We start from the raw sequence: 26,705 nt of genomic DNA, 5'->3' as shown, positions 1-26,705 counted from the left end.
TTTCGTTATCTCTCACAGATGGATAGAGCAGTAATTCTCAGGCTTTTATTTAATCAGTCACTCCTTGAAAACGTGATGGATGTCCTGAGCCCTCTTCCTGAGGGGAAAATGCATATTAGATATATACACGTGGAATTTTGCCTACGATCCCAGAGGACTCATGGATCTTTCGAAGGCCATCTATACACCACGTGCAAAGAATCTGAAGTCTAAAGTGGAACATTGCTCAGTAGAGTCACGGGGCTCCAGAGACTCATTAGGCGAATCTGACCTCCTTCTATCTCTCTCTTATTTACTGAAGGCTTTGGCTCCACGTTCACAGTATTCCTTCCTGTTGTTTCTGCCATCATTCCGGGTGACACTGGCAGCATCCACATGGCTGACCCCATCTAATATGCCAGCCATCCATTCTCCTGGCTCCTTGCCATTCCCTCCTCCAGTGACCCTCACCTCTGCTCCCCTTCATCTACCCACTTCCGCGGCTCCCATGCTGAACCTTGCTACAACCTCTGTATTTACAGTGGATTGCTTTTCTTCCAAAGCTTCTAGTCTTCAACTTCATCGGGACCCCTAAGGCCCAACTCCTACCTACCAGCTACCTACTGTCTTTACTTCTTTCTTTGGCCTGTTGAGGGTCTGTGATTTCTCACTTCAGCTGCTCACTCTCGCTGCAATATACCCACTTTCCTGGCCCCACTGTCTTTTTATCACACCAACCATCCTGATCGAACCCCCAACCCTGAATCATCCCAGCTCTTCCCACCTTTTCTTTTTCTTTTTAAAAATATTTTATTTATTTATTTGAGAGACAAAGGTAGTGTGAGAGAGAGCACGAGTGGGGAGGAGAGGGAGAAGCAGGATTCCCGCTGAGCAGGGAGCCTGTTGCGGGGCTCCATCCCAGGACCCTGGGATCATGACCTGAGCCGAAGGCAGACGCTTAACCGACTGAGCCACCCAGGTGGCCCTCTTCCCACCTTTTCCATGTCTGTATTTGAGTTGCAGAACCTAGCTAGAGAAAACCACATAATCAAAGAGGTTGGTACTACCGCACCACACATTTATGGCTTCTAATCTCACCGGGGCCCCCAAATCCTTCTGTGTTGCTTTGGTCAGCTTTCTTTTTGCTTTGTCTCCCTAATGGCTATTTCAGATTTTCTGTGTTCAACTCAAAAATTCCAACCCTGCCACCTTCCCGCTCATGCTCAGCAAATGACTTCATGTCCTATTTTAGAGAGAGACAAAAAGTGGTAGGTATGAAAGCACAAAGTTCTCAGCTTCTCAAACCGAACTGCTGGCCATACCTACATCCACATCCATGACTTCTGCCTCCACTCGCCTTTTTTAAAGTAAGCTCCATGCCCAGCGTGGAGCCCAAGGCGGGGCTTGAACTCACAATCCTGAGATCAACACCTGAGCTGAGATTAAGAGTTAGATCAAGCTTAACCGACTGAGCCACCCAGGCGCCCCTCCCTTTTGATTATAGTAGAAGAGATGTCCCTTCATTTGTGTTTTGGCCACATGCTTCCTTTTTTTCCATAGCTTCAGTTTCTCCCTTTCTCTAGTTGACTTCACATGCACTTTTAAACCCACTCATGTCTCTCCTATCTAAAAAATATAATACCCACAGCTTTCTTCTCCCTCATACCCCCTCTAGCTATCGCCCTATCCCTCTCTTTCCCACATAGCAAACTTCTTCAAAGACAATACCATTTCCTCACCTCTGACTTACTCTTCTTCAACATTAAAAGTTATTTATATTAAAGTAATACTTGTGCATAGTTAAAAAGTCAGATATTACTAATAGTCATATTACAAATAATAGTCTTCTCCTCACCACTGATTTCTGTTCTCCCATAAGAATAATATTGAGCATTTACTCTGTGTTGAGCATTATTCTAAGCCCTTGTAGGTGTTTACTCATTTAATCCTCACAAGAACCTCATGAGATAGATGCTATTATTATCCCCATTTTACAAGTGAGAGAATGAGGCTCAGAGAGGTTATGTGATTCGCCTAAGATCACCCAACTAGTAAGGGATAGAGGCAGGATTCAAAACTAGGCAGTCTAGTGCCATAGTCTACACTTTTCCAACAAAGCCAAGCAATTTCAACTCTGTTAGGTATTTCTTTTGGCATGACCTTTACATTTCTAAATAACATCCTTATATTGTTATTTTCCCCCCAATTTTAGACATTAACAATTGACTTCTGCAAACCTGGAAATTTGTCAGCCATCATTTCCTCAAAATTTAAAAAGATTTTATTTCTTTATCTGAGAGAGAGAGAGAGAGAGAGCAGGTGGAGGGGTGGAGAGAGGGAGAGAATCTCAAGCAGACTTCACACTGAGCACGGAGCCTGATGTGGGGCTTGATCTCATGACCCTGAGATCCTGATCTGAGCCGAAACCAAGAGTTGGATGCTTAACCGACTGAGCCACCCAGGTGTTCCTCTCAAGTATTCTTCATGCCATCCCCTTCCTTTCTTATGCAGACTCCAATTACATGTATGTTAGGCTGCTTGAAGTTTGTCTCAGCTCACTGATGCTCTGTTCATATTTTAGCCATTTTTTCTCTGTGTGTTTCATTTTGATAGTTTCTCTTTTTTTAAGATTTTATTTATTTAGTTGAGAGAGAGAGAGAGAGAGAGAGAGAGAGCACAAGTGGGGGGAGGGGCAGAGGGAGAAACAGACTCCCTGCTGAGCAGGGAGCCCAATGCGGAGCTCGATCCCGGGACTCAGAAATCATGATCTGAGCCAAAGGCAGATGCTTAACCTACTGAATCACTCATGTGCCCCTCATTTTGATAGTTTCTAATATGTCTTGGCATTCACTAACCTTTTCTTCTATAATGCCTAATCTGCCATTAATCTCTCCAGTGTATTTTTCATCTCAGACATTGTAGTTTTCATCTCTAGAAGTTCACTTTGGGTCTTTCAATAACATCCATATCTCTACTTAACATATTTAGCTTTTCCTCTAGCTTTTGAATATATGGCATGCAACACTAATTCAAAAAGATGTATGCACCCGTGTTTATTGCATTCTTTACAATAGCCAAGCAACCTACATGTCCATTGGTATACGAATAGATAAAGAAAATGTAATACACACACACACACACGCACACACACACACACACACACACGACTATTACACAGCCATAAAAAAGGATGCGATCTTGCCATTTGCAACAACATGGATGGACCATGCTAAGTGAAATAAGTCAGACTGAGAAAGACAAATACCGTATGATTTCACTCATGTGGAATCTAAAACAAAACAAAACAAATGAATAAACAAGCAAAAAGCAGAATCAGACTTATAAATATGGAGAACAAACTGACAGTTGCCAAGGGCAAGCGGGTGGGAGATGGGCAAAATGGGTGTAGGGCAGAGGGGGATACAGGCTTCCAGTTATGGAATGAGTAAGTCACGGGAATAAAAGACACAGTATAGGGAATATAGTCAATGCCATTGTAATAGCGTTGTATGGTGACAGATGGGAGCTACACTTGTGGTGAGCACAGCATAACGTATAGACTTGTCGAAACACTGTGTTGTATGCCTCAAACTAATGTAACATTGTGTGTCAACTATACTCAAAAGAAAATTAAAATCAAAATGTGGACAGAGCATGGAATACAGTTATCATAATTGTCATAATGTCTAATTCTAACATCCATGTCAGTTCTGGGTCAGTTTCAATTGATTGCTTTTTCTCCTCATTATGGGTTGTATTTTCTTCCTTCTTTGCCTATCTGATCTTTTTTTTTTTTTTTTTTTTTGGATGTTAGACATAATGAAATTTATCTTATTGGGTGCTGCATATTTTTGTATTTCTATAAATATTCTTAAGCTTCATTCTAGGACACAGTTAAGTTACTTGAAAATAGCTTGATCCTTTTGGGTCTTGTTTTTAAGATTTGTTAGGTGAAATCAGAGCAGTGTTTAGTCTGAAGCACATTTGTCCGCACTAGTGAGGCAAGACGTTTCTGAGTACTCTCCTGAGTGCTCCATGCATCATGAGATTTTCCAGTCTGTCTCTTGGGAACAGACACTCTTCCTGATCCTTTGTGAGCACCAGGGATTGTTCCCTTTCATCCTTTCAAAAAAAAACTTTTTTTAATTTATTCATTTGAGAGAGAGCAAGAGCACAAGCAAGGGGGAGGGTCAGAGGGAAAGGGAGAAGAAGACTCCCCTGCTGAGCAGGGAGCCCAACGTGGGGCTTGATCCCAGGACCCCAGGATCATGATCTGAGCTGAAGGCAGATGCTTAACCGACTGAGCCACCCAGGTGCCCCTCCCTCTCATCTCTTTAGGGGGGCTCTTTCCTTGGCCTTGGGCAGTTTCCTCACATGCATGTGTTGATCAGTATTTTGTTGAATACTTGGAGGGGAACCTTCCGAAGGTCTCCAGAATTCTCTCTGTGCAGCCTTCTCCTCTCTGGTACTCTGCCCTGTGAACTCCAGCCAACTTAGTCTCCCAGACTCTCAGTGTTCTTAATTAGAGACTTCATCAGGCTCTGCCTGATTTCCTCTTCATGTACCATTTTACTCTCTTAATTTTGTTGGAACAATTTTTCCCACTGTCTCCTAAGAAAGAGTACATGGGAAGTAAGTTTTTGAGAACTTTTTGTTTAAAAAATATTTGAAATTTACATTTGATAAGTTGGAAATAAATTTCCCTTATAGTTTTGAAGGCATGGTCTATTGTCTCCTAACTTCCAGTGTTGGGCTAAGAAACCCACTGCTATTTTGATTCCTGATCTTTTAAATGTGACCTATATTTTAAAATTTGAAGCTTTTAAGGTCTTATCTTTAATCCAGTTTTTCTGAAATTTTTCCAAGATATGCCTTGGTGTGGGTCTTTTATCATTCATTTTTGTTGGGCACTAAGTAGGTCTTTCCAATCTGGAGCCTACTGACTTTTCACTCTGGGAAATTCTCTTACATTATTCACTAATAATTTCCTCCCATTTATTTTCTCTCTTCTCTCTTTCTGGGACTCTAATTAGTCAGAGGTTGGACATTCTAGATTTTCTCTCTGATGTTTAAAATCTTTCATTTCCTAGTTTTCATGACACTGTCTTCTTGTTCTATTATCTGAGATGTTTCCTTAATTTTTCATCAGTCCGTCTATTAAAATTTTAATTTCAGCATTCTTATTTTTATTTATAAGAGCTCTTTCTTGATCTTGGCTTCTTTTTTTTTTTTTTTTTTTTTTTAGCATTCTGTCCTTGCTTTGTGGATGCAAACTATTTGTTTATCTTCTTGAAGACATGGACAGTCATTTAAAAAGCTTCTTCTAAACTCTGCATTGTTTTGGTCTCCTCCAAGTTCCTTTTCTCTCTTAGTTTGTTTTAGTTTCTGTCTTTCCCTGAATGTCTGGTAAGCTTTTGGCTGCCTGTTGGAATTTAAGCACTAGAAGGTGACTGCAAGATCTGAGGGGATGGGAACAGTTTGTTGCATCGTGAATGTCACTATACGATAATAAGGTGGAATGCTGGATTTTTACCGAGGGGACCCAAGTGTCAGTTCTGTAAGTGTTTTCTCTTCAGTCAGTTTCCCCTGGAAGGAATTCACCAATCTCCTGCTTCTGGCGGGGGAGGAGGGGTATTAAGCCTGGCTCCCACCATTTTGGGAGCCAAGCAAGGAAAAGTGGCTGAGGGTTTTAAGACTGCTTTTGGTACAACGTCAAAGCTCTGCGGAAAGTGAACCTCACATCTCCTGCCAGGACGAGGGAGGAGTAGTCTCTGGCCGAGTGGATCTGGGCTCTAGCTCTTCTTCATACAAACTTTCAACTGTCGGCGGCACAAAATCAGCTTGATGTTGTTGGCTTCCTGACCCAGCTTTCTCTGGTCTGTTGTTGGTTACCGCTCATCCAGCCCTTTCTAGCTTCCAAACATTTGTTGACAATCTCTCACTTGCTGGCATGTCTTTTTCCATTCTCTTTGTCTTTGTGGGTTTATGACATTTTATTCTTTGACTGTCATTTCAGTGGTATTTCATGAGAGCAGAGATAAAACATAAATTTAAACCACTGTATTTAATCATCCTCACTCACTCTTCAACTCTCTGAAATGTCTTCTGCCTAGTTTCCTGAGTGTTCTTCCCGAGGTCACCAAATGGATACCTTGTTGCTAAATCTAATCGACATTCCTTTGTTTTATCTTACTGTTTCATCTTACTTAATCACTCAGTAGCATTTGTCCCTACTGACGATGATTCCTACTTGAAATTTCTCTGCCCTTAGCTTCCATGAACACTCCTGCTTTTCTCCCTACCTACCTAGTTTCTTTTGCCTTTGGGAGCAAATCACCTTTGACCTATTCCTTTAATGCTGTTCTTTATGATTCTGTTTTAGGCTATTCTCTTCTCTCTTGAGAATCATCTGCCCAACCTAAATATCTTCATCAGCGGTTTCTCACAGGGTCTGAAATTCTTCCCCACCAATAATAATTGTAATAATCTATTATGGACCAAGACTTCAGTTAAAATGAAATTTCCACTGGGAGAGTATTCCTTCCCCCTTACAAATGACACTTACCATATTGTCCTTGAGAGATAACTAATGTTTTGCTTAAACATATTAAACATAGAAACACACACTTACATATACCCCAATGCCATTTTTACTCATCCTTAACTTCCCAGCCACTGTTAACATTTGGGAGTATAGTACCCCAATATTTAGATTTTTATTTTATTTTTTTAAGATTTTAATTTATTTGAGAGCGAGAAAGAGTGCGTGACTGGGGAGGGGCAGAGGGGAAGGGAGAAAGAATCTGAAGCAGAATCTGCACTGAGCATGGAGCCTGATGTGGGGCTTGATCCCACGACTGTGAGATCATGACCTGAGCCAAAACCAAGAGTCAGACACTTAACTGACTGAGCCACTCAGGCGCCCCTAGATTTGATATATATTTCACAAACAAAAGGTCATCCTGCATATACTTCATTATACTCTATGTTTTAAATTGAACAGTATATCATGAACTTGTCCCTGTCATTGGATATTATTGGATAACCTGATTTCCAGTGGCCTAGTAGTATTTCATCTTTTGATGTATAACACATTACTTAGCTCAGTCCCCATGGTTCGACAGTTAGCTTCCATATGATATGTTGAGTGCCCTTACAGTTGTATCTTTGCTTACACCTCAGTTATTTCCTTAATAAAAAATGTATGAAGTAGAACTGTGGTGTCAAAGAATATTTGCATTTTAATCTATGTTGGTATTTAATGCCAAATTGATCTCCAAAATTTGTTATCAGTTTCAGTCCTAATAAAATATGTAGGCATTATCTCATACAGGCATAAAAAGCTCCTATAATTGTCATTATTTATAATCTTAAATGCTATCTCATTTTAATTTACATTTATTTGATTCCTCATGTAGTTGGGCTTTTAAATATATTTTTAAAATATTTTATTTATTTATTTGAGAGAGAGAGTGAGTGAGTGAGAGAGAGAGAGCACAAGCCAGGGGAGAGGCAGAGGGGGAGAGAGAGAGAGAAAAGCAGTCTCCCCGTTGAGGATCCTGGGATCATGACCTGAGCCGAGGGCAGACGCTTAACCGACTGAGCCACCCAGGCATCCCGGGCTTTGAAATATATTTGTTGCCTATTTGTTTTCATATGGTGTGAATTAACTTTATGTTTTATTTGTCTATGCTCCTTTCACTACTCTCCTTTTTGCTCATTCCTAGACACCTTAAAATCTGTTCTGCCCCCAGTTTTGACCCCTTCCAGTCCATCCTTGCAGCCAGCGTACTCTTCCTAAACATAAATTTGAGCCTCACTTCTCTGCCTAAAGTGCTTCAGTGGCCCACACTGCTTTTCGGATAAAGTGCAAAGCTTGCAATATGGCCCACAAGACCCTGCATGACTTTGCTAATTCTCCAGGCAAGGGAGAACACACACATCCACATAGTCTCTGCTTACCTAACTCCTACTCATTGTGTAGGTCATTGTGTAAAATGAACTTCCTCTGGGGAGATTTCCCTTAGTGCCCAAGACCCTGCCAGGTGGGTTTTGTGTATGTTACAGTCCCTTTGTAGCAGCACTTCTATTGCCTATTTAGTATCTTTCTCCTCCATGAACTGTGAACTTCGTGAGGGCGAGGACCACAACTGTGTGTCTCCAGTGTGCTTGGCACAGTGCCTGGCACATTCGTTGTGCTCAGTGAGTGTTGGATGGATGGATGGATGGATGGAAGAAAGAAGATTGGAGAGGCCAGGAAGAAATTTCATGAGCCAATTTTCTGCCTTAACTCTTGCCCTGTAGGGGTTGTTGTCTTCTTACTCATCAAATCCTGGAAGAGGGGCCATTCAGCGTGAGACCTGAAGATTATACTGCTAGTCTTTCATTTGTTTATCCTGGCCTACTGTTTATTCCTAAATCATCTCTATTTTCACAAACAGCCAAGAGCTCCTGTTGGTAGAAGTGTAGCAGGGTGTACATGCATGAGGATATATGTTTGTTTAACTCCTCAACCCCTTAAAACTAGTTCACCATGGAAGTTTCCTCTCTGGCCTTCTTACATTCAGTGCCTCTGCCCTTCATTCTACCTGCGTATTGTCGCCAAATTAATGTTTCTTTCCATTCTGTCATTTGCATGTTCAAGGATCTTCATTGGCTCTGATTCAGAAGGTCTGTCACAGGGCCTCAACATGTATGCTTTGGTCAAAACTCCCCGAGAGAATTCTGATGTGTAATCATGGTTAAGAATTGCTGAAGCACAAAAAAATTTACCTAATTTTTTTTTTTTGAAAGAGCTGTCTAAATTGGTTCAGAGTATCGAGCTTAGAATCCAATGAACATGGATTCAGTTATATTTCTTTTTTTCCTGACCCTTACTGGTTGTGTGACTTTAGGCAAGTTAGTTAAGCTTTCTGTGTGTCGTTTCTTGCTTACATTATATCTCACTGTCATTTACAAAATGGAAATAACATTTACTGCGCAGGATTATGGCAAGAGGTAAATTAAACAATGTACATAAAGTGCATACATGGTCTCTTCTATCTACTAAATGCTCAGTAAATGTTAGCAGCTGTGTTGTTAGTCATTCCATTATTCACTCAACAATTGTTTGCCATGTGTCCAACACTGTGTTACAGACCATGGAAGATATGAGAGGTACAAAATATAAATCCTGCTCTTGAGATGCTTAGAACTAGCTGGGGAGATAAAACTAGCATAGCATTATATAATCATAATAAATAATAATAAAATTAAATTCAAATGTTTTAAAAGAGTGAGTAAAGTACAGTATTCAGGTGAAGGCTTGAACTCAGCCCCAGCATGCTGGCTTGTTTATTAGCATAAAAAAAATGGAGGGGGAGAAAAAAAAATCTCTCAAACTGCTCTTACCAAGCCTTCAGAGGTCTAGTTTTGATGCTGCCTGCCAGATGGAAAATGATGCAGAGGGGAAAAAATCCTGTATTTACTTCTCAAAATTAAGACAGGATGGGGGAGTGTGTTTGAGGGGTGAACATATGTGAATAAATATGGTATAACCCTTAGTTGGTTCCTGATGATTAAATTTTAAATGGTTTCCATTGGAAAAGCACAGATATGATATTTTTCATTTAATGAATTAAGCCCTATGAGTCATTTATTTTCACCTTGTTGAACCAGAAATCAAACATTGAATAAAGGTTGCAAACCGATTTTGATGTATATTGATGTACTTTTTCTCTTTTCCAGGGTCGCTATGGCAACAGCATCTTCTCAAGTTCTGATTCCAGACATCAATTTTAATGATGCCTTTGAAAACTTTGCTTTAGATTTTTCCAGAGAAAAGAAATTGCTGGAGGGGCTAGATTATTTAACAGGTGTGAAAATACTGTGGTTTCCTTCCCATTTTAATGCTTGTCTTTTGGTGTTCTCTTACTTTAAGGTAATCAGAACAGGACAATATTTGTAATGAAAATGCTTTTATAACCTTTAAGACAATACATGTATCCTTTTAGATAGAATATACTTTAGCTCATGTAACAGAAAAGAAAGATGATGTGTCAAATATTTCTGGGGGCAGACGGGTATACCATCATACCTAAAGGTCAAGAAAAAACAAGACATTGCTGATGGATTTCTCCTTATGAGCCTATCAGCAATATATTGTTGCTTGTTGTTGAGGGGGTTAGAAATCAGGTGGCAATTATGGAATATTAAAGAATGGCCCGCATAGGTACAGGTACCATTCAAATTGTTTTAAGGAAATTTGAGGATCTGGCAGATTAGGACGAAAAGTGTAACAATTTTAGGAAATGAGGGATGCAAACAGCCTATGAAAAATGCTGGCTACCTTCAGGATTATTGAATGGCCACCTCATGAGAAAAATACACACGTACAATAACTTTGCATTGGTCTTATTTTTGTCAACATATTAAAATAACTGTCATTTATTGAACAACTACTTTATGCCAGACACTGTGTATTAATTTTATAGTATAAATATGTACCACAGATCTGTGAGGTAATGATCAATCATCCCTTATTTCACAGACGAGGGAACGCATATTAATTTGCACTTGGCCATCCTGCCCAGAATAAGTGATAAAACTTTTTTAAAATAAAAAGAAACAGGTCGAAGGTCATGCAATAAGAAAACCACGTGACCACTGGAGGTCTCAGCATGTGGCTTCCATCGAACGCTTCTCTTTTACGAAGAGAACCTCCTCGCCATGAGATGTTGAGTTGGGCAGCAAGAGTGACAATCGTTAACGTGTCGGAACAGAGAGTGTGCCTTTCTCACCTGCTTTCCCACCTTTCCTTACAGCCCCAAACCCACCATCTATCCGAGAGGAGCTCTGTACGGCCTCCCATGACACCATTACAGTCCACTGGATCTCGGATGATGAGTTCAGCATCAGCTCCTATGAGCTTCAGTACACCATATTCACTGGCCAGGCTAACTTCATCAGTAAGTCATGGTGTAGTTGGGGCCTGTGGCCAGAGATAAGGAAATGTAAGGAAGCAGTAAGCTGCTCAAGATTGGCCGGGGCGCCACGAGGCAAGTGTTTGTAAGACATGTCAGGTTGTTGAGTATAGTGTTTCTCGTAGACAGTGCAAGCTCCCCCAGGGCATTGCAAAGACCATATTACTGGGTGGACAAGCAAGGTGTGTATTTCCTTGCTGGGGCAGTCACGGGGGCCACTCCCATTTGTGTATGTAATCCTTGGCCTTTCCTCAGTTCATCCATGTCACTCTACTCATCCTGAGTCAGAACCCAGCGCAGAATTCATTCCTGGGTAACCACGCCACCGTCATTGCTGATTCTGTGTGTGTGAACATCTCTCTCCTCGGCTCTTCTTCCACTGCATTATCGTGATAAAATACATCACGTTCAAGGATGACTACTTCCTTTCCCGGACCTATTTGTGTCAGCGACTGTAGTGATAAGCCTTCTGCCTTTGTCACTGTACCCCCTCTCCCCCTCCTCCGAGAATGACACCAAATACAAAAAACGTGTCAGTGGGCCACAAAATGAAATCTGTTCAAAAAGCAGTCACTGAGCTCACATGTTATGATTTCACCTTCTGATGAATTGGAGCAAGACGAGGCAGAATAGAAACTTGACTCATCGATGGCTAGATAAGAGGGACCTGGCTGTGAGTTCCCCTCCCTGTGCGGGGGAGAACTGGAGAGCAGAATTAAAATGGGATTCGAGACCGGAACCAGTTCCCACCCTAAGGTGCACCCTGGGTTCCCGCCCTAGCCCGCAGAGCTGCAAAGTAGTAATTTCTTTTACCTTTGTGCTTGTGCTTCTGTGTCTCACTTCGCAGGCCCACACGAGAGGAATTTTCCCAATGAAACCCTCCCAATAGGCTTCCTTTTCCTGTTTGGTGCCAATGCTGGGCCACATGGTGGGCTGGGGAGGTGAGAGGACATTGGGGGTCACACTCGAAAAACACTTGCCTCGTGCAGCTCCAACCTAAGCCACTTGGCCTGGGCAGCTGTGCTCCTAGGTGTTTTTTTTTCAGCTTACGGAGTCACACACTCTAAGGCCTCCCTGACATGCTTTCCTGCCCTTGTCTGTCTGTCTCCTGCTCTGGCAAGTCTTACAGCCAGCAACTGAGCTTCTCCTTCCTGAGAGGGGGAAGGCAGTGGTCTCCAGGGAGCTGAGACATAAGTGCAAGCGACAAAGATCTAAAGGCTGTCCTCTCCCTTTTCAAAGATATATAGTCCTTTGTAGAAGAACTTAAAGGATAATTCTTAATGCCAATAGGATCATAGCGCCTTAGGATTGGAAGGAACCTTAGAAGGCCTTTAGGCTAACCTTCTTCCCTTCTACCAGACACCCAGTGGATGATTGTCCTGTCTCTACTGGAACATTTCCAGTTCCAGGGATGGGTAGCCCACTTCTAACAAAATAACTCATTCAGTGCGTTGTGCAGCTATAAACAAATTGTCAGGGCTTCCTTATGGAGGGCCTAACTCTTCCTCCTGGTAAATAACAACGACAATAAGAATTGATACGTGCATTCTGCTTTGTCATTTATAAACGCTCCCACATACATCATCTCACTGAGTCCTCATGAGTTCTTCCTTAGCCTTATGAAATAGATAATACTAATTCTATTTTATGGATGAAGAAGCTGAGGTTCAAATGAAATGAGTTGCCCAAGGTCACAGAGCTACAAACTCATGGAGTCAAGGTCCGAACGCAAGCCTGTCAGACTTCAAGCTTAATGTTTCTTGAATTAAACCCACAGCTACTGATTAGTCCCAGTCCTGCCCTTTTGTGCCTCACTAATGAACCTGATTCATCTCTCCATGACAGTTCTTCAGATAACTTTAGGTAGCTCTCGTGTACGTCCCGTCTAAATTTTCTCCTTTCCAGGCTAAACATCCTTAGTTCTTTGAATCGCTCCTTATGTGACATGGTTTCAGGCCCTTTACTGTCATGGTATCCTTTTTAGGAACATACTCCTGTGTGTCAAAGTGCTTTATAAAATGCACCGTCAAGGGGCGCCTGGGTGGCTCAACTGGTTAAGCACCCGACTCTTCATTTTGGCTCAGGTCATGATCTCAGTGTCCTGGGATCCGGTCCCGCATCGGGCTCTGTGCTCATCATGGAGTCTGCTTGAGATTCTCTCTCCCCCTGCCTCTCCCGCTTGTGCTTTCTCTCTCTAAAATAAATGAATAAAATCTTTAAAAAATGCGCTGTCAAAAAAGTGAATACAGTACTCCAAAAGTGGTCTGACCACCACAGAAGACAGCTGGATTATTTCTCTTATACATTAGCTGATGCCCCCCAGCCCCGAACCTTTTTATTCCAGTAGTCACATTGACGACTGAGTATTGACTACTGAGCATGTAGTCACTTGGAATCCCTAGGTCTTTCAAATCCTTGATTGTCTAAACCGAAATGCAACACCTTGAATTCATCCCTATTACATTTTGTCTGGTTAGCTTTGACTTCACATTCCAGCCTGCCAAAATCCTTTTAAATCCAGTTTCTGCCTTCCCAGCCTGCCTTCTCTGTCTTCTTCCAGTCAAGTGGAATAGGATAGGGACAGAGCCCTGAGCAAAATTCTGTCTGGCAATGGGCAGATGAGATGAAACTATTTTAGGTGCCCCTGGGTGGCTCAGTAGGTTGAGCCTCTGACTCTTGATTGTGGCTCATGGTCATGATCTCAGGATCCTGGGATCGAGCCCCATGTTGGGCTCTGAGCTCAGCAGGGAGTTTGCTTGTCCCACCCCCCCCCCCAAATAAATAAATAAATAAATAAAATCTTTTAAAAAAAGATGAGACTATTTTACTGGGAATATTCATGAAGATTCAAGGTCCTACCCTTATCTGTCGGTCTGGCCTACCACTGTTCTGCCACTGTTGATTGAACCTTGGCTCTGAGAGTTACTTTCCCTTGAGGTTTTTTCCACATTTTCTCTTCTTAAACCACTTTGTTGATATATAATCGGCATTCAAAAAGTTGTCCCTCAACAGATCAACAGACAAAGAAAATGTGGTATGTCCATATAATAAAATATAGTTCAATCTTAAAAAAGAAGGAAATTCTGCCATTTGTGACAACATGGATGAACCTGGAGGGCATTATGCTAAGTGAAATAAGCCAGACACAGAAAGACAAATACTACGTGATACCATTTATATGAGGAATCTTAAAATAATCAAACTCCACATTTTCTTTAACCAGAAATTTCTTCCTTGTCGACTAGAATTTTGTCTGGAGAAGCTATTCCCCTTATTTTTCTTTTTGCTTTTCTTTCTTTCTTTCTTTCTTTCTTTCTTTCTTTCTTTCTTTCTTTCTTTTCTTTCTTTTCTTTCTTTCTTTCTTTCTTTCTTTCTTTCTTTCTTTCCTTTTCTTTTTTTTTTTTTTAGCTTTCTCCCTTCATCTGTAACTATCTCCCCACCTCCTCTAAGATTTGGAATGGGCACAACCCAATAATGTTTCCGATGATGCTGTTAGCTGAATTCAAACAGATGTTTGGCTGATTGTCTTCCCCATTACTGTCTATCTTTCCTCTATTTCAATTTTGTGTTTTGCATTTTGAAAGCACTGGCTATACCCTCTGTCTGGCCAGGCAGCCTGTAACATACTGCCACAAAGATAAAACTTCTGTTTCCTCTCCTTTTCATTTCCATGCAAATGTTCTCCACCACACATTTAGACTCGGGTTCATGGATTTCCATATTGTGGTCTTTCCTGTTTGAACAAGGTATATACTTCCATTACCAGAATTCACTCCTCAACCCCATCTCGCCAAGTCCCATTGATACCCAGAAAATCCTCTTTTTACCTTTTCAAAATTTAGAAATGGTTTCAAAATTACAGAAAAGTTGTAAGAGTAGCACAAAGAATGCCCATATACTCTTTACCCAGATTCATCTGTTGTTAATATTTTGTCCCATTTCCTTTATAATTTGCTAGAAGTCCCCATCTCTCTCTATTTCTGAACCATTTGAGAGTAAATTGCATACATCATGACCTTTGACCACTAAATTCTTCAGTGTAGGTTTTCTAAGAATAAGGAAACTCTTATATAACTACAGTGTGGTTATCAACTTGAAGAGATTTGATACAATACTTTTTCTGATCCCGCCATTCATATTCCAATTTTGACAGTTGACCCAATAGTACCCTTTATAACATATAAAGGACCCGATATTGTCCTTTAGAGTCGAGGATCGGGTATTGCACTTAATTGTAATTATCCCTAGCCCCCTTTAATCTGGAACACTTCCTCAGCCTTTCTTTGTCTTTAACGACATTGACATCTAAAATCCCCTTTTATTTCTTTATTATACTGTCCCTTATTTTGGGTTCCTCTGATGTTTCCTCACGATTTATATTCAGATTATGCATTCATGTCTGGAATACTGCACTGGAGATGTTGCATCCTCCTTAGGACATCACATGTGGAGGCATGTGATATCCACTTGCCCTTCGTTGGGGATGCTAATTTTGTTCAGCTGGTTGAAGGCGTTGCTGGGTTTCTTCACCACGTAGTTACTACTTTTCTTTTTGCAACTAATAAGCAATCCATGTGGTGATACTTTGAGACAATGAAAATGTCCTGCTTCCTCATCAAACCCATCCTGCCCCCACTCCTGTTTTAGCATCAGTCAAAAATTCTTGCCTGGTCCAGTCTTTACTCTGACGATTGCAAAATGATGATTTTCCAAATGAGCGTTCCCTCCCCCATTTACTAGTTGGCACTCTGCATTCTACTGTAAGCAAAAGCCCCACCCTCTATTTATCTACTTCTCAGTATGGACTCATGAATTCTCTTTCTTTAGTGGTTTATAATTCTTCACTGCCCTTGCTTATTTTGATGCTCAGATTGTCCAGATTGAGCCAGTAAGGACCGTTTAAGCTGACTCCTGGGTCCTTAAATTCTCCCATCATTTTCTTGAGCACTTTACTTCTAGCAGAACAAAAGATTCTAGGCTCATATTGACCTTTTCCTGCCCCAGCCTTGAAATCAGCCATTTTTCCAAGGAACCCTGGTTCCTTTTAATGGGAGGATGTTATTAGAGAACAAGATCTGGGTACTAGAAACACACACATGTACCCATGTATGTATACATACGCACCCGCGTAATATACAGATGCACACACCTAACATACGTGCACATATGGATACACACACAGACACACACACACACACACACATCTATAGAAATCAAGAGTTCATACCAGTACCTCCAATTCCAGTCCATGCTCACGGGTTCTTTCTTGCCTTCCCCCGTTCCATATTGGTACGTTCCGACTTCACAGTGAGAACCCTGGCTCCCAACGACATCAACACACGTGCTCATTTGCTTAATCCCGTAATGTATCTAACAGTTTACAAGTCACTTTTCTTCTCTCAATCTTAGTGCTTTGCCCATACCATGACAGAAACAAACAATAGTTCAGGATTTGTTTTCAGTCCTCCTCCTTCCCCCTTCCCCTTGGTGTGGTTGTTTTTCATCTGAAGTGCAGTTGGGTTCATTTGTTTCACTTGCCTTCAGTTTTTGTCCCCACTCTTCCCATTCGTATTGATTTAATTGCGCTTTTCTGAATTTGTAAGGCAACAGGGTGTTTCCCAAAGGGAAAACGAGACAGAAAAGGTGTATTCAAACAAGTGCCCTTCTCTCCCCTATCTTTTTAATCCCATGCCCTTACCCCATCCCTTTGCCCACCGACTTCAAATATATGTATGTTCTCTTATTTGCCTTTCTTTCTTGCAAAAAAAAAAAAAAATAGCATACTATCCATGCTCTTCTGCAATTTGCTTTTTTTCAACTAACAGTATACCCTGGAAATTATTCCATATCAGTTAATTGCGATCTTCCTCATTCTTTTTCATAGCTACATAGTACTTCATTGTGAAGTTCGGTCTTTTGTTTTGTATTGTTAGAAGCATATGTGGAAGACCATTTATTTCTCTCTTTGTATTAAAATTCAATGTGCAGTTTATGATTCATACTGTGAATTGGTACATGGATAACCAAGCCCTCCAACATTATTCCTGGCCCTTATCCTTCTTCTCTTTTCATGAGCATGACTGAGCATCTTCACCAGTTATTCTTTCTAGAACATCTCTGTTTGCCCTCCATTATGCTTCTTTTTCTAGTTTTATTTGAGACTTTTTCAACTTCCCACCAAATTCATTATAAAGCCCTCATGATCAGATCTCTTTCAAAACACTCATGATTATTTTTTTCTAAAACACTCATGATTATTTTTAATTTTCAGCCTCACTAATTCCTTTACGAGTGCTGCATAGAAGTGACTAAATTCACTGCTCATTTTCCTTGCCCATTCCTTTGCATGCTTTGCTAGAATGGTGGTTAAAAAGCAGTAAACTGATTGAAAAGCAGATAACAGAACAGAGAAACCTCGATAATTCATAAACCAGAACGTCAACTCCTCTTTTACTCACAGTTAGCCAAATACATGTTTTTAATTATGCACATTTTTCTCTGTTTAAGTCAGTGTTTATGGTCCAAAGAGTTTCGAAAGCAGAAACCTAGATCTCTGAGTTTGGGAGGGAAGAAGGTTCCAGGCAACAATGTGCTCCTGGACCACCCAACCTCAAATGGGTATTAGAACCAGGAAGGGGCAAAAATGGGTAGTGTCAAGTGAGGAGACGGTAATGTTTGCTTTGGTTCTCATGCCATCTCCTTGGCCTCTCTATGATACCTTGGAGCCCAGGAGGGGGTGGGAGAGATGAGCCATAAGCCCTGAAAGCTTCGCTACCTTGCAGGGACAAAGCAACATTGTGTCCACCTCATGAATTGTCACGGAGTGGAGAGCGCAGTGGACTAGGGTGAGAGACCAGGGTTATACTCAGCACCATGACCATCTGTCTGTGGCCTTGGGCAAGTCACTTTTCTTCTCTCAATCTTAGTTTCCCATTTGTAAAATGAGGGAAATAGGGCATGTAGGTGTCCTGTTGGCTCTGAGATTCCATGTTCCTGTGCTCTCTGCCCAGCGCCTCTCCATCCATACCAGGCCAGGCTCAGCTGTCAGAGGATTGGACCTTGGGTGTAAAGATCCAGAGACTCCATGAAAGTGATGATTCTGTGACTTTTGTAGAGTGGCCTTTCCCATATTATCGGGCAGAAAACTGAAGTCACCTAATTTTCACTAGTGGTGGCATTCAACTGCCAGAGGCAAGGAGCCTGGTGTAAGCCTAGCTCCGTGGGAGGAAAGAGACAGGAGATATTTAGCTCACTCTGTCTCCTGGGACTCAAAAGAAAACAAAATGAAATTCACTTTTTTTTTTTTTTTTTCGGTGGTGGTAGCGGAGGTCAGGGGGGCTTTTGATGAATTTTCAATGTGCTTCTCATCCTATCTCTATTACCTCCTGGTTAATGTCCTTGTCTCCCTCCCTCCCTCCACAGGCCTGTACAATTCAGTGGATAGCTGGATGATTGTGCCCAACATTAAACAGAACCACTACACAGTGCATGGACTTCAGAGCGGGACCCGCTACATCTTCATTGTTAAAGCCATAAACCAAGCAGGCAGCCGGAACAGTGAACCCACCCGACTAAAAACAAATAGTACGTTGGGGTGATTCCAAAAGGAGAGCTCCGTTTTCCTCTCCGCAGGGACCCACAGCAGTGCAAGAGAGCGGAGGCACTGAGTAGAGGAGCTTTAATAGTCTATGCTTTGGGCGCAGGGTTTGTTGGTGCCCTTGGGAAATACATGAACACAAAGATGTACACAAAGTATATGTAGTAGTAGCTGGTGTTTGGGGAGGGTGTTAGTAAAGGGGTTTTCTCTGCACCCCATCCCATGCTAGGGGAACAGTTGTGTAAGGCAGCACTGTTTGGAATAATCTGGTAGAATCCTTCTGCAGAGAAGCCATACCTGTTAGGAATGCTTCTGACCTAAGGTGATGGGAAATCCAACTAACTCGGCTTAACAAATAGTATTTGTGAGTAGCTAAAACAGTATTTTTTTTTTCTCTTTCTCACATAGCAAGAAGCTTGAGGGTAGGCAGTTCGGGCCAGTGCAGCAGCTGGTTCTGTGATGTTGTCACAGACCCAAGCTCCTTCTCCCTTTGGGTATTGACTTACTGTTACATGGCCACAATACGGCCCTTGTGACCGCCAGATGCCATATTTCCTCTTAAGATAGGAAGAAGGGGAGAGGGTTGGTGCACAGGATGGCTATCTCTTCTATTGGGAAAGCCTGGCACTTTTCCAGAAGTGTCCCCAACCCTGTCTGACTTCTGTTTCCATCTACTTCCATCTTACTAGCCACCCCTAGCAGCAAGAGAGGCTAGAATATCTCGCTTTTCTGGCCTCTATGGTGAAAGAGGAGAAGGGGGAGTGTGTTCACCAACAGTGTCTGCCATGGACCCATTTTGTATAATACACCTCTTGCCATACCCAGCAATTGGATTCTAGTCATTTGTTTCATCATATGGTTATAAGGAATCCTCTCTCACGAATGATCCTACACAACAAATGTGTTCTCTGATCATTCCTGATCCATCAGTCACTCTAACGAAGTTACCTAATGATATGTTATTTACATCCCCATTGTAAGAGAGTAGAAAGATGGTCTTCACTGAGTTCTTCTCATTTTTTTTTTGTTCTGCCACCAACCAGCAATGACCTCATCAGTTCCCCTCACTTTGTCTCACCTCAAATACTCCTTCCCCCAAGACCTACTCAGATCCCAAGCCACCCACTGAAATAAAGCAGAGTATAAAACATACCTGAGAACATGAAAGCCCGAGAGCCCCCTCTTAATTTGATAACCCGTTGAGGGAGGCAGCTTATTCTTGTTTTATTGAAAATGGTGGCTTCAGGCCCTACTTCCTTAATATAATCCAAATAGCAGCCAACTTGCACGGGCCCAAGAATGATCGTCCTATCAAGAATCCCCTGGTAGCGATAGTCCTGGAGGACAGAGATGGCATTCTTAAATACTTTCCCATGCATTGTCTTTTTTTTTTTTTTTTTTTTACTTTTTTTCAGGCCAACCCTTTAAACTGGATCCCAAAATGACTCACAAGAAGTTGAAGATCTCCAATGATGGGCTGCAGATGGAGAAGGATGAGAGCTCTCTGAAGAAGAGCCATACCCCGGAGAGGTTTAGTGGCACAGGCTGCTACGGAGCAGCGGGAAATATATTCATTGACAGTGGCTGCCACTACTGGGAGGTGGTCATGGGCTCCTCCACCTGGTGAGTAGATCCCACTTTTATTTTTTCTCCTCTTTTCCTGCCATTAGGTTCCTGGGAGATCCAGGTCCATAGCACGAACATAGTACCCGCAGGTCAAGGTTAAGAGGCAGGTGATGAAAACCACGCCTAGTAAAATTGGCCAGCTGTCACAAAACCAAAAAATATAAAATCTTGGGAAATACACTGGGCCAGGAGTTGGAAATTCCTCCAGCGCTCTAACTGCTGACTTCGTAAAGCCCTCGTGCTATCAACATTATGGGTCTAAATGTAAACTATTTAGTAAAGGAAGAAGCATGCGTCAGATTTCTTATATATCCCATATGGTGCCTAGTACCACTCAGATCATTCATAAGTGTTTATTTCTCTCTCCTTTCAACGGTCTCACAGGTATGCAATTGGTATTGCCTACAAATCAGCTCCCAAGAATGAATGGATTGGCAAGAACGCCTCCTCGTGGGTCTTCTCTCGATGCAACAGTAACTTTGTAGTGAGACATAACAACAAGGAAATGCTGGTGGATGTGCCCCCACAGTTGAAACGTCTTGGTGTTCTTCTGGATTATGACAACAACATGCTGTCTTTCTATGACCCAGCTAACTCTCTCCATCTTCATACTTTTGACGTGACCTTCATTCTTCCAGTTTGCCCAACATTCACAATCTGGAACAAATCCCTAATGATCCTGTCTGGCTTGCCTGCCCCAGATTTTATTGATTATCCTGAGCGGCAGGAATGCAACTGCAGGCCTCAAGAATCCCCTTATGTTTCTGGGATGAAAGCTTGCCATTAAGTTTCCAGAGAGTGTATAATTCACTGGCTCTCCAGTCCAGCAGTTCTTCCCCTCCTAAACCTCAGTTAGTGTCCAATATACAAGATACAAAATAAAGTTCATCTGAAGCATCCAAAATAACTAGATATTATAGATTTAATTTTCGTGCATTAACGCTTATATTCGAATTAATGTATTGAGTCTCTCAGAACGAATTATCTGAGGAGTCTGGGTTCAAGCCATTGGAGGAGAAATTTAGAGAATACCTCTCTTATCATTGGAGAATTAAAAATTCCCAGTGATTTAGGAGTATAAATGATATTGGAAGGAATTAGGATAATTCTAAGTAAATAATGTAGAAAGATGCTCTGAACAAGGGGCTAGCCAGCTGGAAAGGTGTGTGTGGAGGGTGTCAGCCTTTCTGGCACTGGCCAGTTTGGCCAAGTAGAATTTTGAAGTGTCGAAGGATCACATATTATATGTAGTTTTTGATAAAAAGCCTACAATCAAGGATTTATTATATGAAGAACATGTATGTGTATATATAATATATATATAAAATGAATACATAATATATGTTATGTATTCATTTTATAATTATATATACATAATAAATTTTTTGATTTGCTCATTTGAGTGAGAAATATACTGGAAGGAAAATTAAGTTATATCGTTCATTTTTGTCCCCTAAAGGGAACATCATCAAAATCAGGCCAACATTTCCTCCCTCCCTCCATCCATCCGTCCCATTCTCCCTCCTGTCACACACACACGTGCAATAATGACATAGATGGTCGGAAGAGCTCTAAGGTGGATTAGGAGAGATTGGGGGACAAGATTGCACAAGAGATGCTATTGCTGGATAGAAAACTGATCCAAGTAGAAGCACAGTTTCACTGAGGCTACTTAATGGAGGAGGTTCCTTTGAATTGTTAAAAATTCCGTCACAGAATGTCTCAAAGAAATACCGTCTTATTCCTCTCAAATACATACAGTTACTAGAATTAGGCTAAAAAAAAAAAAAAAGAGTTGCATAATGGATGTTCTTTAGGAACTTTATTTACTTAATCAGGAAGAATGGAGTGTTCTAGATGAAACAACCATTTGCATATAAATATACTTGTATTTTCGGATAAAACACTTCTGAAGTGCTTCAGAATGCCGGAGACCAGTCTGTTTTACTAAACAGGTTAAAGAATCGTTCCTCTTGCGATCTTGTTTACACTAGTCATCTGCTTAGCGGACCCTTCAGTGGCAAATGCAAATATAACTTTCATCCATCCCAGTCTTCCTCGCTATTGTTGAAGGGCATCAAGTTTTACGGTGTGTGCTTTTGTCAGTTCCACCGCAGGGACTGGGGATGTCAGAACCAGAGCTTTCTCCTTCCCAGGAGATAAGTCCACCTCAAGGAGTCTACTTCTCGGGAGTTGCAAAAATATTACTTTTGTACAAAGCGGTAGCTGTCCCAAGCCACCAGACGAGCCTTGAAACAATGCCAAAACGTCTCCCCTCTTCCTTCCGACCACCTCGGTGGACATTCATTCATTCATTCATTCAACAAACTACTAGATGCTGGGTACCACTCTGCTGCTGATGTATTGATAAAAACACGTCCCTTGCTGTCAAATGCCTTACTATTCTGTAGGAGAGACAAAATATCTATATAAATCCCCTAAATAACAGCTTTGTATTGTCTGTTCACCTAACAGGGAAAGCAGGACTGATGCGCATACAGAGGGCAGGCTCAAACTTATGTTATCTAGCAGCAACATCGGCCTTTTGGTTGAAAAAACTGTATGTCATTTCTGCTAATTAGGAAAGGTGCAACCTCAGTCAGATCCAGCAGTGCTGGGAGCTAGCTTGCTGCCGTGGAAAGCCTTTGGACTAAAATAATCCGAGTTCTTCTGCCATTTCCTAGCGGTGTGACCTGGGGTATGCACGTCACTTCTCCGAGCCTCTGTTTCCTCTTCTGTAAAATAATACCTACCTCACAAGGCTGTTGCAAAGATTTCAAAAGATAGCACATGTAAACTGCCTAGCACAGCACCTGGCATGTAGTGAAGTGCACAAGAAATATTAACCTCCTCCTCCCGGCCCCGGTCCCAGTACAGTGTAGCGGTGCTTTAAAATGATGCCTTTCATTTCTCAGTTACTCTGGTCTCTCCTCGAGGGCTTAGCCCCCAGTTTTTAAACAAAAGAAATGATTTCCCCACCCCACCCCCCCCTTCAGAAAACCTCTCACTGGCTCCCATAGCATTCAGTAGAAGGTCCCATTTACCTAGGGTTTGGCTTTTCAGGTCCCCGTTTGCTTTCCCAGCTGCATCCTTTGCCACTTTCCTCCTTCCACTTGTTACTCTAGACAAGGTCAACTCTTCATACAAGTTGTTCTCTGGGCCTAGAATAGAAACATTACTAAAAGTTCTGATGCCCAGAGTGAACAGGAATTGTTCTGACATTGAGGGAATCGTGTGAAAATGCTATAAATGCAGAACACACCCCCTCCACCCCAGTCCAATTCCCTTTACCTTATCCTCGGGGCTCCCCAGCTATTCATTTTTTTGGGCCCTTTAGGTTTTAGTGGCCTGGGACAAAGCTTCAATTTTCCCTCCTTACATTTGACCCTAGCCTAGACTACCTTTCCCCACCCTGCCCCTCTCAACCAGATTAACTCTTGACCCCCTCCCCCTGCCCCTAGACTGGGGTATGTTCTCATCTGAGCTCTCATGGCACCCTGAGCGTTCCCCACCCCCTTCTCAGCAATAATCACCTTGCACAGCAGTGTTTTTCAAAGTCTGGTCCTTAGACCGCCTGTTAGAGTCACCTTTGGTGTTTGTTAAAACAATTGATCCTAGACCCCACCCCTGATCTACTTAATTGGACTATCTGGGCACATAAGTGGAATTTTACATTTTGAACAGGTTCCCAGGTAATTCTGATGTATAATAATCATCTTCCCTACTAGACTGTGAATACCTTGAGGGCAGGGACTGTGTCTTTTGTTGTTGTTGTATTTTTTAATACTCGGCATGGTGTGTGGAACAGAGTGGTTGCCTGACTAATGTTTATTGAATGAATGTATGAATGACGAATGAATAAGCAAAGTTTCCCTGTTGTACTCTGATATCCATACCGGTGTTTGTTATTTCCTGGGCAGAAATTTTGGTTACTTCTCCATTGGGCTATGTTAATATTATTTTGCAAATGTCCCAGGACTCATACATATAAATGACTATTGTCTGCCTCAGAAGCTCTTTGGAAGTTAACTTGGGGAATTGTCTAGAGCATGTGGCACCATTCTTTTCAAGAACTTTCCAATCTTTTCAAACTTCGTTCTTTGAAGGTGGATTTAAGTTTGGGCTACAGCCAAAAATCACTCAGAGCTTAACCTACTGAATAATGCAGGAAATTAAACTGGGTTTGAGGTAAGCAATGACGTTTCTGAGCCAAATAATGAAAAGTGCTTTCCAAGAAACAACATGGTGGTAAAGTACACCTGTGGGGGGTGTGGTGAGTCCTGGAGACTTCAAGGCTTTCATAGATTGTGGCAATGCCAGGGACCTTATTGACTGCCTCTAGCAAAAATAAACCCAGTTGGACAAAGGGAATAGGACCTGTATTTAACATCTTCAAGGAAGGTGACGCCCTCAGTTTTCATTGTTGTTGCCCTACTCAATCTATTCCCCTACGATCCTTTCTGCTAGCAAATTATTCTTTCTGTCTGCAATTTATGCTTGTTTCCACTTTTTTATATTGTCTTATTGAAGAAAGCACAAAATTAATCAAAATAAAGTTAAACCTGTTTTGAGAATATGAAAGAAATTTTAATGCCACATTGGAGTTGTGACTACTTGTAAGAATTGCTGCATCTGTATGTGTTTTTACCATGTAATTCCATTGTGTAACTTTGGATGCAGTGAAATTCAGATTTCAGCAAAATCACTTTTATGTTCTTTTCAGCTTAAATACACTAGGTGAATTTTCTAAGCTTCCATGGTTTACATATTTATATATGACTACCTGGATGGAGCAATCCATGGATGGACTTTTTGATAAGCTCAAATATTTGATACCCTTTCCTCTACAGAATGGAAATGTGAGGCTGACAGATAAGAACCACTCCCATGCTTATTTCAATTCCTGAAGCCAATTGCAGCCTTGGAGCTGTTGGCTGTATTTGGCTGTGTATTACAAGTTGGCCAGGTGGACCGCCATCAGGGCAGGTAAAACTGCCTTTTACAGTCTGGTCTGCCAGCTTCAGACATATACTGTGTTGTTGTTGTTGGCTAGAATATTTATTAGACTATTGTCGGACTATTTTTTATTGAATATTTTATCCCAGGCTTGTTTGTACTGGGAGCTCTGGACCAATAGTGTCTCTCCTAGTGACAGAAATCTGAGCATCTGTGGATTACACAGCCTCATCCTTCTAAAATATCCCAGCCATCCAAAATGCTATATTATGAATTAAATAAATATATATGTATTCATGAGTTCTCGATTGTCTTTCACTGGGGTTTAAATTGGGGGAAGATGAAAAGAAAGATGGCCGTGGGTTACTGGAATTGTCTAAATGACTTGGGGGAAATCAGATACCATATAAAAGGTAGAGATCTGGGCAGAGAAGATCCAGGGGGTCCAGAAATCGGGATCCCATCATGAAGACTGGTTTCCAGGAGCAGACAACAGTCAGGAAGACTAAAGAAATGAAGGTACAAGGCCCAAAGAGACACGCACATTACTTTTTAGGGATTGAAGCAGAAACTGGGAATTCAGGAATAACAAAGAAAATCCCACAGCTGGAACCTATTGGTTAAGGTCCGAGTAGGGCCAGAAGTGACTTGAAATAGGTTGTCAGAACAAGGGCCTATAGAAATGATGGCCCCAACACAAGAAGATTAAAATATAAAAGAGACAAGAATTTGGAATATCAGGGCCCTAGTGGTCTAACTGGAGAGCAACCTAGGCAAAGGCCAAATATGGGGCTATTACCCACAGCTAAGATTGGGATGTGACGTTTGGAAAGTCTGGTTCTATTTGATAGGCCAGGCCAGAGAAGATACGGGGTTCTTTATGTTCCCCTACCTAGGAATAGGGTTCCTCCTGGAGTCCCAGTGAAACTGAGCCTGTAGGTGGGGGTGAGGTGATCTGTTTATAAAGATTAGGAGTTACAGAGGCCATCAAGTCGGTTGTTACATGGACAGTGGAAATGTATACAGCATGATAGCTAATGAGAATGACTCTCCTCCACTGTGAATTTCCAGGGGTGGAGGATCAAGGTGGTCTTCCTATAACTGTTGGGCATGATATGCAAATTACAATTGTGACTGGCCTGGACGGGTCATTCAAGAGGCATTCATTGTGTTCCCAGTATTCCTCTCATTTCTCTGGGGGACATACTAACATGAAAAAAGTATTCCTAACATTTATAATCTAGTGGGGCATCCAATTCAATAATTCATCCCAGATAGTTTTTAACCTACAAACTCAAATTACTCATGGTAGCTGAAAAAGGAAGCCTTTACAGAAGACACAGGGGTGAGAGTAGAAGCTCTTACCAGACTTGCACATAGGACATGCATAGTAAATGCTGATTGAATAGAAATAGAACCTGATAAGCAGAATGACAAGCAGGCCACCTTGTACACTATGAAGTCTGTCTTAGGTGAACTTCACAGCACCACTTGTATAATCCCTCCTGGGCACATATCTCTGGTCCGGCATCCCCACAATTGCCTCTTTGTAACAGGCAACCGTTTTTTAAGGCCAGTCTTCTTCA

General features: G+C 41.7%; 1 protein-coding gene across 4 annotated transcripts in view; it reads left to right on the top strand.

Moving 5' to 3' along the window:
• The window catches only part of MID2 (midline 2), a 97,265-nt gene extending 71,846 nt beyond the window's left edge, over positions 1-25,419 (top strand). For 2 of the 4 annotated variants that reach the window (XM_032392734.1, XM_032392733.1), the window contains exons 6-10: positions 9,706-9,833; positions 10,782-10,925; positions 18,363-18,524; positions 19,953-20,160; positions 20,548-25,419. In XM_032392734.1, coding sequence (XP_032248625.1) covers positions 9,706-9,833; positions 10,782-10,925; positions 18,363-18,524; positions 19,953-20,160; positions 20,548-20,950 — 1,045 coding nt within the window. In that variant the 3' untranslated portion in view covers positions 20,951-25,419. Of the gene's footprint in view, positions 1-9,705; positions 9,834-10,781; positions 11,016-18,362; positions 18,525-19,952; positions 20,161-20,547 lie in introns of all 4 variants that reach the window. The other 2 variants (XM_032392735.1, XM_032392732.1) reach the window with 1 other exon arrangement.
• The last annotated feature ends 1,286 nt before the right edge of the window (positions 25,420-26,705 follow it).

Source organism: Phoca vitulina, unplaced genomic scaffold (assembly GCF_004348235.1).
Source record: "Phoca vitulina isolate PV1807 unplaced genomic scaffold, GSC_HSeal_1.0 scaffold69, whole genome shotgun sequence".
Taxonomy (NCBI): domain Eukaryota; kingdom Metazoa; phylum Chordata; class Mammalia; order Carnivora; family Phocidae; genus Phoca; species Phoca vitulina.
Note: the sequence above shows the minus strand (reverse complement) of the source record. Positions and strands in the feature narration are given on the sequence as shown.